Source organism: Oryza sativa, chromosome 4, assembly GCF_034140825.1.
Source record: "Oryza sativa Japonica Group chromosome 4, ASM3414082v1".
NCBI lineage: Eukaryota > Viridiplantae > Streptophyta > Magnoliopsida > Poales > Poaceae > Oryza > Oryza sativa.
The window spans coordinates 27,823,065-27,840,475 of NC_089038.1; the positions used below are offsets into that span (position 1 = coordinate 27,823,065).

The 17,411-nt window shown below is 44.8% G+C and overlaps 4 protein-coding genes across 4 annotated transcripts; 1 reads left to right on the forward strand and 3 right to left on the reverse strand.

The window, feature by feature from the left end:
- Window positions 1-485: 485 nt before the first annotated feature.
- Window positions 486-5,415, reverse strand: LOC4336562 (uncharacterized). The gene is made up of 5 exons (XM_026025006.2): window positions 4,969-5,415; window positions 4,101-4,499; window positions 3,059-3,151; window positions 2,204-2,343; window positions 486-1,196 (listed from the first exon to the last, which is right to left on the reverse strand). Exons 1-5 carry the CDS (start codon window positions 5,320-5,322, stop codon window positions 758-760), a joined length of 1,425 nt encoding a protein of 474 aa, XP_025880791.1. The 5' UTR covers window positions 5,323-5,415; the 3' UTR covers window positions 486-757.
- A 3,043-nt stretch (window positions 5,416-8,458) lies between these two features.
- Window positions 8,459-9,651, forward strand: LOC9266196 (vegetative cell wall protein gp1). Its single transcript, XM_015779648.3, has one exon. It carries the CDS (start codon window positions 8,569-8,571, stop codon window positions 9,463-9,465), a length of 897 nt encoding a protein of 298 aa, XP_015635134.1. The 5' UTR covers window positions 8,459-8,568; the 3' UTR covers window positions 9,466-9,651.
- Window positions 9,652-10,459: 808 nt separating this feature from the next.
- On the reverse strand, window positions 10,460-11,534 carry LOC4336564 (mavicyanin). Its single transcript, XM_015779774.3, has 2 exons — window positions 11,170-11,534; window positions 10,460-11,068 (listed from the first exon to the last, which is right to left on the reverse strand). The coding sequence occupies exons 1-2, from the start codon at window positions 11,339-11,341 to the stop codon at window positions 10,683-10,685; spliced, it is 558 nt and encodes a 185-aa protein (XP_015635260.1). The 5' UTR covers window positions 11,342-11,534; the 3' UTR covers window positions 10,460-10,682.
- Window positions 11,535-15,670: 4,136 nt separating this feature from the next.
- On the reverse strand, window positions 15,671-17,373 carry LOC4336565 (mavicyanin). The gene is made up of 2 exons (XM_015779696.3): window positions 16,871-17,373; window positions 15,671-16,217 (listed from the first exon to the last, which is right to left on the reverse strand). The coding sequence occupies exons 1-2, from the start codon at window positions 17,064-17,066 to the stop codon at window positions 15,838-15,840; spliced, it is 576 nt and encodes a 191-aa protein (XP_015635182.1). The 5' UTR covers window positions 17,067-17,373; the 3' UTR covers window positions 15,671-15,837.
- Window positions 17,374-17,411: the final 38 nt, after the last annotated feature.

Below are 17,411 nucleotides of genomic sequence, written 5' to 3' on the forward strand. Positions count from 1 at the left end.
GATTGATGTCAGGGGAGTACCTAGCAAAAAAGAAACAGGAGGGTGAGAACTGATAACATACTGCCTTTTGTGTTGTGGTTAATACTGCATAGCTTCCCGGTAAAAAAAAATTGCTTACCTTAGTGTGTGAAGCTTTGCTCTGGCTCATGACCATTTTGGAGGGGCAGAATACACATGAAACATAGTTGCATTCCAAGATAATACCATAAAATCTGAGAGCTGGAGGAATATTTAACTTTTATATTGCTATATTATATTAAACACCCTTTAATTGAGCATTTCACCTAATGGGGATATGGGATGGCCTATTGAGGGCCACTTGCCATAAACGAATGCAAATGATATTATCCTCTCCATGACTCCATCACTGCTAGCCAGTAACCAGCAATCACACTAATACACAATGTACTACAGCTAACAATATACATATGGCCCAGTCATCAATCTTGGCTCCCAGGTGGTGAAAATCTACGGCACGTGAAGTGTGGGCTCCCAAAGATTATGACCAAATTATATACCAAGTGGCATAAACAAGCCATTTTAAATGAGTCAGCCCATGGCATAAAATATAGCAATGCACATGGAAAGCTGATGCCATGAGTTTGATTTCTTACTGACAACATAAACATGCACATTCCACAGAGGCGATGAAATTTACAGGTGATATATGATGCACATAGATATCAATGATCCTATTTCTGACCAGGACAAAAGGTTAATAGAAACAGAGAAATTATGCGAGGGTTAGTTCCAGGATTTATGGTAGAACTGGTTGATTCCACCTGCGCTTGACTTCAGTTTTCCATCGAACATCTCTGAGCTTTCCATCAGTTCCATAGTCTCTCTCCATCACCATATTAATCCCTTCGTCCGAGTACCAACCAACTCCTATACAGAGTATACCGTCTTTGTCCACATCAACATAGGCAGTGACACCACCAGGTAACCAAAGCATGGTGACATCTTGCATGTCAAGCATCTCTTCCTCCCCAAAAAAAACCGAGCTCTCTGGCAGGCTTCTCTTCTTCACTGTCTCCATGCACAAGTATACAAAGAGGGCACCACCCTCAATTTCTTGCCTTTCCTCACTGAAAATTGGAGTTGCACTAACTTCATATACTTTCCAGGAGCCAGTAAGGTCTGATGGTTTGGTCCGCTTTCTTTGAGATAAAGGCTTAACATCAACAGGTGTATCACTGCATCAAACAAAAACATAGTCCATCAAATACTCTTCGAGTCCTCAAGGCGATATATTGTTCAAAGGTAGACAATTCTACAATAGCCTGTCCACCTGGAGTCCTGGTCTTCTGGACGACATGGAATTATTTTTGTTGGGGATTTAAGGAGACAAATGGAACTGTTTCCATTTTCAAAAAAAAAAAAAAAAGAAAACCTGTCAGGCAATCTTCTCCCACTACCCGCCCCCTCCCCCAACCCACCCCTCCAGCAAAACATGGAATTATCAGGGAGGTGTTCTACCTGTGTTTGACCCTGATGTGCTAGTTTTTAATCACACTAAGCAAGTAAGCACTAACTCTAAAAGTTAAAGGAATGGCAAACCGATATGATGATGGTATTTTCAGAGTCATGAAGGTTATATTACATTGTTTCCAAAATACAAGGAGGCCAATATGTTTTGGAGAACAGTAGAGAGAATCAGAACATGTGTTGACAGAACTATACAAAACAATGATTCCATATGATGAAATGAAGAAGAGCAATTCAAGGTTTCCTTACTCCTTTAAAAAAGATGGTGGTAGCAGTATGTTTTAATGAATTGCCCCCTCACATTCTTCAATATAACGCTATAATCCTTCAACATGTTTATTCCTCTTTATTTGCCTAGAAAGACTATCTTCCATATATTTATTTCTCCTTATTTGCTTAGAAAGACCCAACTTTATATAAAGGTCCAGAATGGACAAATTTGTCAGATCTAACTAACAATGGTGAAGGACATTCATTATTTTGGACAGTATTAGAACATGTATGATCTTTTAATCCAAAGCAAATGTGTGGATTAGCTAGTAAAAAATTAGGGCCTCTGTAAAACAATTTTTATGCCAATCTAGAATTACAAGTAACTAAATTCTAGACTCGCTAGTAACCCATTATTATTGAACAGCAGTAAAATATATGTCATGCTTCATGAGCAGAAAAGAAGATGAATAAACTTGTTGCGATGAATAAAACAGAGTCTTACTCTTCAACATGAATATGTGCTGGGCTGACCCATTTTTCTTCATATACAGCAATCCTTACGATCTGTATGTTAGCCCCTCCTTCATTTAACTCAATAGTATGTACAATACGCAATCTCTTGTGACACCCTTTGACCAGACACTGAAACAGAGATGGATAATTTATCAATTGGTAACCCCAAAGCATTATAATGTAAAAGGGGAAAATGTTTTAATTTATGCATACATTAAAAAAATCACATCTCACTCGTAAGTCATAAGTCATAATGGCCGCGATATTATACTTTACAGGCCTAAAGTTAATTAGTAGTAAACTAAGTTGAGAAGAAATTTAAATATATAACAAAGAAGTTGAAGTACCTAGAACACCATTTTAAGATATGGAGGAGTACATTTCATTACAAGACTTGTCTACTTTTCTTTGTTATGGTTGTCCTATAAGACATCCATTCACTCAACTCAAAAGAACCTTAATTCTCAGTAGTTGCATAAATCAAAATGGTTTTTTTTTCTTTGTAGCATGAAAAAAAGTTGCAACCACTCAGAAGACGACATTGAGCAAAAAACGGTTCTTATCAAGAATATGAAAACAGTGTAGCTTTCACTAGATCAAACCTACATCATCATCATCATCATCGTATCGTGCTTGATTAGACAAAAGGCCTATTAGCAAAGCCTAACTAGTAAACTCGTGGGATGCATCTCATCTACAATTCTCTTGTAGGAAATATTTTCTAGTCCGGATCTGCGCATGCTAGCATATACGGAGAAACATTATTATCATTGCACTAACTCAAAACCTGAGCATGTTTGCAGAAGATGATAAGATAACTTAAGACTAAGCAGAATAAACATACTTGCTCAAATTTATATGTTGGTGAAATGAAGTATTTCGATTCATCAAATTCACCAATCGCTAGATCAACCGGCCCTCTAGAGTATGATCCATCCTGAAAATCAAGCAGCAGCAGCCAAAATAATAAGTACTAGGATTTTCATAAACAAGAATAAATAGCACAAAAAATATTGAATTATAAGAGTTATAACGATAGTCCAGTCTCGCAGGGAAGAATAATGACCAGAAAATAATCTGCCTGAACAATAACGGATACACCAAACGTCACGGCATTTTAGTGCAAAAGGAGTAAAGAGTTTTTCAGTGATTCTCAGTATCAATTTGACCTAGATCAAACCTTATGTGATGATCAAGGTTATTCGTATCATAGTCATTAACTCAGTACAGCTAGCATATGAGATACATTCCACACTATAGAGGTTGTTTGGATCATTTGGAAGACCCATGCATCAGTTTCAATTCATATTGCAGAGTAGTTTGAGTTTAATAATTAGGCTCTAAAGTAACCTAAATGTTTGGTTCAAGTCATTATGGTAAGAACTTAAGGTTAAGCATTCAAAGAAAATAAACCTAAGGTTAAGCTGAGCAAACAATTCCAAAACAATAATACTGCCCGTTCTGGCACATGAATTTTTTTGTCAATTCTGAATGGCAAGCAAGCTCTATGAGTACCAATGTACCATTACACCATAAAGCATAAAATTTGTCTTTAACACAGCGCTGAATGGTCTATAGTTCTAATCATCCTACAGCATTAACTCTCACAACTTAACTTTTTGTTTACATAACATGCCATCAATTTTATTTTATTTTTTTGTCCAGGCTATACAGTTGCTATGCTAGAGACCCAGTTCTACAAAACAATATCCTATTTTCGCTGGAGCCAGTTATGTCCACATTAAATATCCAACCTAAGGAAGCATAGTACTTATGGTGGTAAAAACAGGATAGTAACAGTTTTTATAATGCTTTGCATAGAGTTAATTAACAAAGTTATTCCTAGTATTTCAGATGAATTGTAAATAAAATGGAAAGAATTCAACCTCAAAATATACAATCCCTGGCTCCTGAGCAATAGAATCTTCATCAAGTACATCGCTCTTCTTAAGATCAAAAGATTCATGGGCAGGCAAATCAAGTGTTCTCTTGTCACTGTAATTGTACTGATCCCCGCTATCATATCCAGCACTCTGTTTCTCAGCTTCCCCATGGGGATTGAGCTGCACCCAGTTTGTCTTCCTTCGGATCACAGATCCATAATTATTATCAGCATGCTTCTCAATATGAGAAAGAGTGTAGCAATCATAAAGGTACTCTTGTTTGCTTCCCACTCCAACAGGCTCCATTTCTGCTGTGATTGGTGAGAACACGGCTCCAACACCCTTCCAAACGCCACTTAAGCTGCTCGCAAATGTATCCCAAGACGGCTTTATAACAGGTTCCTATGATTGAAAATGACAACATCAGAATAATGCATAAACCTTTATTAATTTGTACTCGTACATCTTTTCAGATAATGGATTAAAACATGGCCTCTACATCCAATACAGATGTACACAACCAATTTGTACCCATATACGTGCTAAGTACTGTTTGATGCTGAGCAACTGAGGATGCTCTTCCCCAAAGTTAATATCAACTATTTCCCACCAGTTGAATCAAACTCAGCATTAACTGGCATGCTTACCCTTAAAATAGCATACCATCCTGTAGCAGTATTACTAATATACAACAATGCACGTATAGCTTCATCCCCATCATCGATGAGAGGATCTTCCGGGACGTATTGCAGAATCCACCACGAATCATCAAACAATAAAGACTACACGCACGAATCAATGGCACACATCTACGTTCGCGTTAAGTAGTCGTGCTCGTGTGATAGTACGTACTACTGTACTAGTGCCAAACCTGGGTTTGGAGCACTGTCTCGACCTCCACGAGCATGGCTCCGGAGACCAGAACCCTCGAGCCCGCCGCATCCTTCCCCTTCCTCCTCCCCGGGGGCGGCGGCGGCGGGAGGCGTCGCCCGCCGGGGCGCCTCCGGCGGCGGTGCTTCGGGCCCCGGCTCGCCTCCGCGGCGGCGGCGGCGGCCCGGTCGTTGTCGACGCTCCAGACGTTCTCCTTCCCCCTGGGCGACGCCTTCCCTCCCCCGGCGGCGGCGGCGCACGAGACGGTGGCCCTGGACGCCGAGGAGAGGCGGTGGTAGCGGTGGACCGGGAGGGCGAGTCCGCCGCTGCACGCGCCCAGGCACGGCGGCTGCATGCTCTCGCTCGATCTCGGTGGCGGTTGCTCGGCGACGGCGAGGGCGCAGAAGCGTCGAGGCGGAGAGCGGAGGGCGGAGCTTTGCTTGGGGATAGTGCCTCGGAGAGCGTTGTGAGGTTGACATGCGGGCCCCACCCCGTGCAGGAGACCGAGAGCGGACCAATTGAATAAAGCGCCTTTCCACACTGAAAACGTACTTTCGATCGATACGCTTCCTGCTCTGAGGAAAGGCTTTCCAAGCTTACGCGACGCGAACTTCTGTCATTCTGTGAGAGCCCCTTCGGCCCACATCATTAGCTCTACAAGACTACAACAATACCAAAATTTAAATCTTAAAACTAAATTTTAAAATCAACTTTAAGTTTTTTCATTATAGCTTCTTTTTCAACGTTGATGTTTAAACAATTAAGAGCACATATATAAAACTCTTAATTATAAATTACTTCCTTTACGTTAATACAGCATTTGACGTACGTCCTATCGGTAACTGACCAACCAATGGCAGCCTTGGTCAGCTGCCACCTTGTGAACATGCCTGCGTAGTGCGATAGTGCCTGCACTAACACAGGACGACAGACGACTACTGAACTTGAATTAACTAAGCATCAACGAGACAACGACGGCACCATGGCCAAACCCAGCTCACAGCTGTCGCCTTTATCGGTCCAGCTTCCTTGACACCAACGGTCGAGCAGCCACACCGGCTACAAATCCAAGCCCTCCAACGCCGTCGTCGCCTCGCCGCCGCCGCCGCCGTTGCCGCCGGGGGCGCATCAATGCATGCACGCTGCATAGGTCGATCGATCGTCGAGGATTAATGGCACGGCGGGTGATCAAGCCTTGTCGAGCAGCTCGGGGTGGCTTTTCGCGAGATCAACGTAGGAGTAGCGCGGTTTAATTCGGTCCTGGAAAAAGCGACGTCTAATTTCGATCGGCACCCAATTATTAGGAGAGCGAGGGAAGACGATCAGATCATGGTCTCTGCCTCCATCATGTCCATTCATTCAGGCTGATTTGATTACCTAGCTACAGGCTACGCACAAAAGCCACCGACAACGCTGCGGGATGGCTAAGGCTGTGTTTAGATTTAAAGTTTGGATCCAAACTTCAGCCCTTTTTCATCACATCAACATGTCATACACACACAACTTTTCAGTCACATCATCTCCAATTTCAACCAAAATCCAAACTTTGGATCCAACTAAACACAGCCTAATTGTGAGCCCCAGTACAGTATTTAACGGGTGCTAACTAATGGCTACTGTTTGTCAGCTTGGCTCCTGGCGTGGCACTGGCCAAAGCATCGCCTTGTGCATGCAACACCTCCACATCAGCACATGCAGGTTGTTGTTGTTAGTTTACCTTGGGACACCGGCATCTCTGTCGGTCCATGGCCATTTGGCAATACTAACAGCAGCAAAGAAATCAAGCAAGCTGCTTATTAACTGTAGCAAAGCATGAACTGTTAAATGAAGCAGCTTTTATTAATGGTTAGTACTTGGAAGGTCCGAAGAATTGCCTTCCAATGACCACCGGTAGGGAATTTTCCATGCACTGTTCTGGAGATGATCAAATGCGTTTACCAATTTACCATCAGTAGTGCGCCACTAATGTCTAATGTCTAATGAGTGAAGTGATCATCGCCTAAAAAATGAGTGGCGAACCGGTGATCATATATAGTACAAGCATGGTGGTTGGAGAGAAGGCAAAAGAACAAAAGTAAAGGATGGCGTTGCTTTCCTTGCAATGTAAGGACCCCCTAGCCTCCAAAAATTGGCATGGCTAGCTAGCTAGCTCTTGCATCTCGCCATGCCACGTTAAGATAAGAAGAAAAAGGAAGGCGAAAAAAAAGGCAAATCATGCGCTCAAATACGGGGTACGTGGTGGTGGTGCACTAATGCATAAGCCTAATCATTGTACCAGAGGTTTGAATTCAAGTGAGCCCTATAGTGTGTCCAAGGAGGAAGAGAGGCCTTATTAAGAGGAACCAGGCTGTCCATGGAGACATTGCTGCCGTTCTGGGCCAGGGATCTAGTTTGCGAGTCCCTGTCAGGCGTAATGGCAAGAGGACAGTAGGAGGAGGAGGAGGGTTAAGTAGTTAGGAAAAAAAAGTTAATTGAAAAAATCTCCTGTGAAAAAATTATGGCATTAGCAACAGCATAACCACTGCTTAATTAATCCGCGGTTCATGCTCCTGCTTTAATGTACCCTCTTTGCCTCTCCCTGCTCCAAAGGCAACGTACCATGCATCGATCATAGATGTGTACTAAGCCGTGCATGTTGCTTTCGGTTCTGAGTGACTGCATCCATTGAGTGCTCCTAAATGAACAATCTAGAACAGCCACGGTATGCTGAAAGAAGTAGGTGAGCTCTTTGAGTCTTTTAACCGAGGGGTTGAACTTGCGTCGAAGATTTTAGGCGCAGTTCGCTGTCAAACTTCGCCTCCAAGTGCACGCATTTCCCGAGCAATCCGGAATGGTTTTGTTTGGAACCATTTTTCCATTGAAAAACTGTACTACTGTAGTGCATCAAGGAGGATCGATAATGTATCGTACTATTTTGTTGGACATGAGATCTGAAATGTATTCGCGTGCAGGGCAGAGGAAAGAAATACGTATGAACATGTGCCGGTTGGCCATCGTACGCTACAAATTTTTAATACGCGCGGCGTATGCTGATGAATTACTGTCCTCCACCATAAAGACCAGTAGGTGAACACGCTGACTCACTGAGCTGTAAGCAGGGTTTTGTCAAGTAGAAAACCGCTCCTCACGGTTTATCGAAACCGACAAAAAAAACCACGATTTTTCGAGACGAAAACCGGTTAAACCCAATTGGCTTGTACAAACTGACATCTAGTGGTTTTACAAAAAAATTATAGGTTTTGTCAAAAATATACAAACAAATTGATCGTGACATATTTTAAAACTACGAGCCTGAGCAGACTAATATCATATCTAATCCAAAGTTGTTATATTTTGAAACGAAGACGATAAGATTATGTTGGTAGTACAGAGTACGTAAGTAGTATAGCTCGTTTCACGTTCCAAATTAAGCCGCTTAAGATCTTCCTTTCACCATCACCTCGACTTTACGCGCGCGCACGATCGCCTTCGCCGCAGCGCGCCGAGCTATATATATATACGTCACTCGAGCTCTCGGTACCTGCATTGCTTAGGCCACTTGACACAGAACCACCTCGCTGCTTCGCGCTAGCTAAGTCGCTGGTTAGAAAGAGACGCGGCAATGGCGCTCCTACGGCCTCTCGCGCTCTGCTTGCTGCTCGTCTCCTGCGCCGCGCAGTCGCCGGCCTCGTCGCCGTCGGCGTCGAACGGTCCTCCGCTCAGCGCCGCCACGCCGCAGGCATCCGCCGCCTCGTCGCCACAGGTCTCGGCCGCTGCACCGACCACGGCAGCCTCGGCGCCACAGGTGTCGTCCGCGGCGGCCCCGACCAATGCCGCCTCGGCGCCGCAGGTCTCCGCCGCGGCCCCGACCAATGCCGCCCAGGCGCCGAAGGTCTCCGCCGCAGCACCGACCAATGCCGCCTCGGCGCCACGGGTTTCCGCGGCGGCTCCGCCCAATGCCGCCTCGGCGCCACAGGTTTCCGCCGCGGCCCCACCGACCACGGCCGCCGCGGCGCCACAGCTGGCCGCCGCGTCACCGCCGACCGCCACCTCCTCGCCACCGGTCTCCGCGCCTACTTTGGCAGTGGCAGCTCCCCCTCTGGCAACACCGCCCACCGTCGCCGCCCCAGTGGCCTCCCCGCCCCTCGCCACTCCACCGGCGGCGCTTCCTCCGGCCACCGCGCCACCGACGTCTGCACCCGCTCCGCTGCTCGCCGCCCCGGTCCTGGCGCCCGTCGCCACGCCGACCTTGGCCCCCGCGCCAGCTCCCGTATCGCCGGCGCCAGCGCCCGTATCGCCGGCGCCGGCTCCGATCGTGGCCCCGACCCCGGCGCCCATCTTGGCGCCCGAGCTGTCGCCCCTGATGGCACCGGAGCTGTCTCCCCTCGGCTCGCTGTCGCCGGGGCCCTCGCTCGCGCCGGCGATGGCGTCGGAGGATGAGTCAGCGGCGACGCGCGCGCCCGCCGGCATTGCCGCGTTGGTGGCATTGGCGGCGGCGGGGCTCGTGGCCTTGTTTTAAGTATAGCTGAGTCACATCACCGCCTACTTTCGCGTTTTCTGTTTAACTTTGTTATTACTCGATCGTTTTCCCGTCGTCTTTTTTGTGTTTTGCGTGTCTGCATGTATGATTCTTGGTGTACGATAAATTGGTTATTTATTTCTTTTTTTATCATTTATTTATGGATGATAAATATGGATCGGGATATCCTACAGTTGCGCCGTAGATAGAAACTTGTGTGTATATCTGATAGACTCATGTTGCATTTTGCAATTGACACCGAGATGTCACTCAAATGGTTATGAGAAAAATTAAGAAGAACTAAAAAGTTGTATTAAACATATGAGGTATCATTTTATAAACATGCAAGAGCAAATTTAATCTCTACATGTTACAATGAAAGAAACACATTTAATTGTGAATATACGTTAACTATCTATAATATATATATTTTTCAACTTGTAAAAGTTAAATTTTAATTTATATATTTGTAAAGTGATATATCACATGTTAATATATCTTCTTAGTCTTTTTTAAATATTTTCACAATTATTTAATGACATACGTACAAACAATTAGAGAGTTTGAAATCCACTGTCAGACTAGAAAGTTTTGTGCGCAACTCCGGGCAGAAGCGTATTCTCGGTAACAGAGCGAACAAACGAGCCGAAAGCCGTTTGCACAGTATAAATAACCAGGACTCACACAGGCACGGCCAGGTTAAAACAAGATCCGGTGCAAAGGAGTTGCACGGATTAATCCGTGACCGATGGTAGCGCGTTGGGGGACACAAGAACATGCGTGCAATTGTCACACACCACGGTTGGTGGAGTACGTGTGTGGCCTTGTGGGGGAGAGACGCCATATAATCGTACAAACCACGAACCGACGAACAGAGCAGCAGGCAGAGACGGGACACACGTATGCATTGGATCTGCGTGATCGTTTTGGTAGTACGCTTTCGGTGTACCAAAGGCAGGACTGCGACTGCGTTGTCGGTGAGCCGAACCGCGACTGCGTTGAAGGTCAAATTAATTTCTTCTATTCTTATCGGGCTTCAGCCCAAACCAGCCTGAAAACACCGGCCCGGCCCAACCCAGAAAAGTACTACGAATACGTGCCAAAAAAAAACACCACAGCGCCCAAAAACTCACAGACTCCGATTTGCAAACGCATGAATGAATTTCGTGCAATTCGTAAACTGACTCCGCTTGCCCTTCAATCTTCGTCATCAATCGTCACCATACAAACAGGGCTGCAGCGATGATGCACAGCCACGTGGCCACCGCGGGCCCCACCGTCACCCGGTGGGACCCGCCGAGGTCGAGCGTCGGGACGCCCGCGTCGCCGGCCGCGCCGGGGGAGAGGGCGCCGCCGCCGCCCGGGCTCGCCGGCGTCGCGCCGGCCCCGCCCGGTGAGGCCGGCTCGGAGACGGGCACGTGAAGCCTCATGCCGCCGAGGCAGTGCAGCTCGTTGCCGCAGACGAAGTAGCGGTCGCCGGGCGCCGTGAGGGCCACCGTCGTGTTGCCGTCGCTGCTGGAGAGCACCGCGCTGGCCGTGCTGCAGTTCCTGTACCCCGCCTCGTCGACCTCGCTCAACGTGTGGTACTTCGAGTACTGGAACACTGCACCGGCCGATCGATCACAAAAACACAGGTGAGTTGGAGTTGGATAGCATGCAAAATTGCAAACAATCCAAAACTGCTGGTAAATCAAGGGCGCTTACCGAGAGTGTCGCCGACGAAGAACGACTTGCCGTCGAGCCAGGACGGGAAGTCGGCGCTGATGTCCCAGCCGGCGCTGTTGCCGACGTTGTACGACGCCGCCTCGGCTACCCTCGCCGCGCCGCCGTGCACGAGCAGGACGCACACCGCGAGAGCCAGGCAGGATTGAGCCATTGGAGGGGGCCAAGCCACGGGTACGTACGTGATGTGCGAAACTGTGGCTCGCTCGATAGGAATCTAATGGGTGACCATGCCTGCCAAATCCCTCGATATGTAGGAGGTTCTTGTTGAGGATGGATCACCTAACTGTTAATATTGTATAGGGGATGTCGCTAGGTTGCATGCATTGCAGGCATGTTAAAGAATTGGGAGGCGTCACAAGCAAGCTGCAGGCGACACACGCAGGCAATGAGACAAGTCAGCTTGTGTTGACGCGGTTCAGACGGTGAAGGCGATTCGAACTGAAATTCTGAATAGGTGGTCTTCCGGGGTTCGTTTGGTGAGGTTTGGTGCAAAAAGTATTGGCGGTTAAGCGGTTTCCCCCTGTTTTAGATTCGTGTTTGTGTGCTGATATCATGGGAGTAGGCAATCTCCTCCATGGGAGTTTGTTTTCCCTGGCTGGTTGTAATCGACAGCTCCTCCAATCAAAGGGGAAAGGAACATGTTTGGTCCAGTGAGAAAGTCCAGGGACTTGGGGCTCAGACGCTCAGTGTGCAAGATAAAAGCATCTCCAACAGAGACCCTAAATACAATTCCTAAACAGTTTTTAGGTGCTAGGGACAAAAAAATAAACTCCAGCAAAGCCCCTACTATAGGCCCTAAAATAGGAAGGACCTCAAATACCCCTCCGCAGCCCCTAGGCCTGGGGGCTGTAGATCATCCCTCCCGCGGAATGGCGGCCATGGCGCCGATCTTCGCCAGCTCGCTGATTCCGCCGCTCGTGGCCGACGGTGCAACCATCCAGTACCTCCACCGGCCACTGCTTGTCGTTCACATGTCCGCTTGCTTGTTTTTTCGTGGTCCTTGATCAGTTCGCACACTGATGCACTATATGGTAGACAAGAATGTTCTGAAATTCATGACCATCATAAACATGTTTTAAACAATCCTGCTCTCGATTGGTTTATGGCTAACTGTGGTTCTAAACGATCATGGTATAACTTTAAAGTTTGTGGTGCTTGGTAGGTTGAGACAATTAGGCTGCTTGTAATTACGCAGTAGTTCCTTCAAAGATTATTCTGCAGTGTTGTTCTTTTGTGTCAGTTGTGAGTTGAAGTTTAACTTCAAGGTTTTTTTTTTCTAGGAGGATTTAAGCTCTTTCTGAAGTTTCTCAGATAGATTAGATTGGAAAAGGTATAGAGTTAATTTTATCTATTGATTATAGTTCTTATTTAATTGAACTACGTAGTGTCTTTAATACTTGCCGGTAGGATTTCACTCCCATGTTTGAGAATTTTGAATTTGAATTATGGTATTTAAAATTATGGATTTGAATACAATTGAATTCTATGCATTAGAAATATTCGTATTTGAATTATTACTATGTTAAACTAGGTGTAAGCATAGAGTATAATCAAAAATACAAGAGAAAAAGAAATGGGGGCTAAGAAATAGGGTCTGCTGTTAGAGTTGGAGGTAATTTTTGAATTCTTAGGAAATGGGAGTAGCCCTCATTCAACCTTTGAGGACTCTAAAATAGGGACTACTGCTGGAGATGCTCTAACCAATCCTTCTATAGTTCTATACCAAATTGAGTTTGCTTTTAAGTTCAAACAAACATATTTTTTTTTGTTAAATGGCATTCGACAAAAAACTCAGTGGGATTTCTTACCAATTTTGGATCCTGATTTAACATATTTGGAAGGGCGAATGTGGGTAGGCGGCGAGAACAAGCGGAGCTTGCAGTTAGGAGGTGGTGCTTGGACGGGGCCACAGACATGGAAAAGATGGTAGGGCAGAGACACCTCGCCATTGACAACTTAAGGATAAGGGAGGGAGGAGCCTAGTCGGGGACAATCCAGATCCTCTGCAGTACTGCTAGTGCAGACATGTGGGCCCGAGGGTCTGTGGGGCCCACATGTCAGTGAGTAGTACTGCACCATCAGTACTGCAGAGGACCCTCACTCAGTCGGGGAGGGCCTCGCTGGCGTTGTTAATTGGTGCCAGCCATCAAGACCGGCTAGCAGCGGAGGTGATGGCAGTCAAGTGATTCCTGGACTCGCAGCGGCACTAGGAGTGAGGAGAGAGTTATGGCTTTATGGGGTACTAAAAGAATCTCAAAATTTAACAGTTTAAAATTTGCTAGATTTTTTAAAGTGTTTTCTTGTCAAATGGCAAATAGGCAGTCTCCGTAAGAATGGAGTTTTCCGATTTATTGTTTTCTAGGTCGTTGGATCGGGGTGCTTCTAATGGGCAGGTGATCGCTGCGTCCCTACCCGTCCGTCCCTCCCCCGCATATACGCTCCTCCATCCTCTCCTTCTCTTCCTACAACAGTACACCACAATTTTTTTAAAAAAAACAAAAGCTATAGAAATTTATGTATAGAAATCCTATATATAAAAAATTTGAATTCAAATTCAAAATTGAATCGGGTATGCAAACTTTTGACTTATAAACTTTGGATCTATAAACTTTAGGTGTATAAACTTTAGATGTATAGAAATACTATATATAGAAAATATTTGAATTCAAATTCAAATTTGAATCGGATATAATTCAAATTCAAATTTGAAAACGGGTATATAAACTTTTGACTTATAAACTTTGGGTCTATAAACTTTAGATGTATAGAAATACTATATATAAAAAATATTTGAATTCAAATTCAAATTTGAATCGGATATATAAACTTTTGACTTGTAAACTTTGGGTCTATAAACTTTAGATGTATAGAAATACTATATATAAAATATATTTGAATTCAAATTCAAATTTGAAGTCTCTAAACTTTAGATGTGTAAACTTTAGGTGTACAAACTTTAGTTGCATAAATTTACTAAAATAGGAAAGTAATGCGGTGCCAAAAAGAAAACCCGGTGGAGGACGGATCTGATCGCTACCCAATTGGTAGGCGATCAATCGGCCATTAGAACTTCCGGTTGGATTGCCGAATAATTTTTTGAGGAGCACCCAGTTTTCAGGAATGCTGATGGGCGATCGATCGCTATGGGGATGGGGTAGCGATCGATCCCCTCCCCCCTCCCTCCCTCCCCCCTCCACATGGTTTTCTTTTTTGGCACCGCATTACTTTCCTATTTTAGTAAATTTATACAACTAAAGTTTATACACCTCAAGTTTACACATCCAAAGTTTAGAGACCAAAAGTTTATAAGTCAAAAGTTTATATATCCGATTCAAAATTGAATTTGAATTCAAATATTTTTTATATATAGTATTTCTATACATCTAAAGTTTATACACCTAAAGTTTATGCACCTAAAGTTTATAGACCCAAAGTTTATAAGTCAAAAGTTTACATACCCGAGTCAAATTTGAATTTGAATTCAAATATTTTCTATATATAGTATTTCTATACATCTAAAAGTTTATACACCTAAAGTATATAGACCCAAAGTTTATAAGTCAAAAGTTTACATACCTGATTCAAATTTGAATTCAAATATTTTATATATATAGTATTTCTATACATCTAAAAGTTTATACACTTAAAGTTTATAGACCCAAAGTTTATAAGTCAAAAGTTTACATACCCGATTCAATTTTGAATTTGAATTCAAATTTTTTATATATAGTATTTCTATACATAAATTTTTCTAACTTTTTGTTTTTTTAAAAAAAATTGTGTGGTGTACTGTAATAGGAACAGAAGAAGGGGAGGAGGAAGGAGGGAGAAGAGGGATGAGTATGGGGGGAGGGGGGTGAACTAATCGCCCAGCGTGATCACTGGCGATCGATCGCCCATTAGAAGGGGGGGCGAACTGATCGCCCAGCGCGATCGCTGGCGATCGATTGCCCATTAGAAGGGCCCCCCAGTTTTAGCCACGAAAAGTACAACTGTTGCTTAAAACAGCGGATGGGCCATACGGCCCACACGGCCACACCGTGCTACACCATGGCTGATTGGCTGCCCGGCCCGTATGAAAAAATCAGCCTTTTCCGACTATTCTGGCATTCCCTCCAAATCATGCTCTCAAGATTGTATGGTGAACGAACTTGTTGCTAGACTAAACTGGTAGTATGGTTGGTCCTAAAATATGGTTCAACGTTTAGGTTTCTAGTGATTATTATACGTCACCTACTATGTACTTTTTTCTGTTTATTTCTTCAAGGGAACTATACCTTGCGCCTTGGACTGGGTTCAAGTTATGAATGTTGCAATAAATAAAATTCCATGTAGAACGGTGATGACACTGATTCTCTAGTAAAGAATGCACAAAACAATTTAGGATGAGCATACGGCCATCACCAAATATTGCATCCCTATACTTGTTAATGATATTTTTTTCTTTAAAAGATTTTATTGCCTCCAAGAAACAACAAGATACAAGAATTCGGTACCATATAATTAAGCGAACACTCCACAAAGATTATTTGAGAAACACACTACACTACGTAGTTGTCTCATAATACAAAACTAAAAATGATATGCAGCTCAGACACACACAAGGAACAGCACTGCCTCTTTCCAAGCGGCCATACGATCAGCCTATCACAGCAAGGCCCCCACGGCGGCGAAGAACAGCAGCCACGTGGCAGTGCGCGGGGCCCAGCTGCCAGTGGCGCCGCCCGTGGCCGACGAGGTCCTGGTCGTCGTCGTCGTCGTCGGGTCCGCGTCGGACGACGACGGCTTCGCCAGCCTCGTGCCGCCGGCGGCGCTGCCGGAGAGGGTGGCGACCGTCACGGTGAGCTTCATGCCGGCGCCGCAGTGGCCCGTGCTGCCGCAGATGAAGTAGCGGGTGCCCGACCTGGTTAGCGTGACGATGGTCGTCCCGTCCTTGTACGACCGCAGCGGGTTCGCCGCCGAGCACGAGGTGTGGTCCGCCTCGCTCACCTCCACCACCGAGTGCCCCGCGCTGGTGTACTGGAACACTGCCACCACGCCACGTGTACGACCACACGAGAGTTAGCCACTGAACAATGGGACCCACTCGTGTACAATATATACTTCTTTCATCCGAAAGTTTAATATGTATTTCTTTGCTATCGAAATCAACAATAAATTAACTCATCCACCATATGAAGAAAACCAAAAAACTACTCCCTCTGTCCCAAATTATAAAGCTTTTAGTTTTTTTTACACGGTTTTCAATAACATAGTTTGATCATTATTTTATTTCATTTTATGTTCTCAACAAATATGAAATTAATATTATATGAAAGTACTTCAAAATATTAATCTGGTGACATAACACGTATGATGATATAATTAGTATGATTATTAGTCAAAAGCTACCGAGTTTAATTTTTCTTAAAAAGGGACGTCCTATAATTTGGGACAGAGGGAGTATATTTATACAAACAACCAATGTATTAAAATAATTCTTTGGGTTTCAGTTAATAATTTAATTTAGCACGTAAACACTATCAATGTATATATCCATCTTATCTAAAAGAAATAATAAAAGTGTATATATTTTAGACTTTATAGCGTTGTAATAGAATAAGTCTAATCCCATCTAGACTTTATAGCGTTGTACTAGAAGGATTACGTGATAACTGAATATATTAGGCCTTTCACTTACATAGCGTATCGCCGATGTTGAACGTCTTGCCTCTGGCCCAGGCGGTGTAGTCCACACCGGTAGTCCACCCCGACGAGTCGCCGACGGTGTAGTCTTTCGCAGACGCCGGCGCCGCGGCGGCGGCGAGGAGAACGGCCACGAGCACGCCGGGGAGAAGGCCGGCCATCTGGCGAGACGTACCTGTATGTTTTTGCATGGAGAGAGACGATGACGATGACCGGCTAATGGCCGCGACTGCAGGATATATATCTGACGCTCGAGAGCTCGCCCATTTATATAGCGCGATTTTGCCAAATAATTAATCAGCGTGTCGATTGGGGCTCCTCGCCTTGCCTTTGGGGTATACTGATCTGTAGTACACTGTACAAGCTTAGTTACGAATGCTTTATCACTTACCTAACTCATCTAATTGGTCACTTTTGTAGATCGCCCTGCACGATGCCGTCGATGCGTGCGTACGGACGGGTTTAGTGCCTAAACGTTTGCTTTGTCCATGGACATAAACAGCAGAAAAAGGGCCAGAAATAGAAATGGTCGGTAG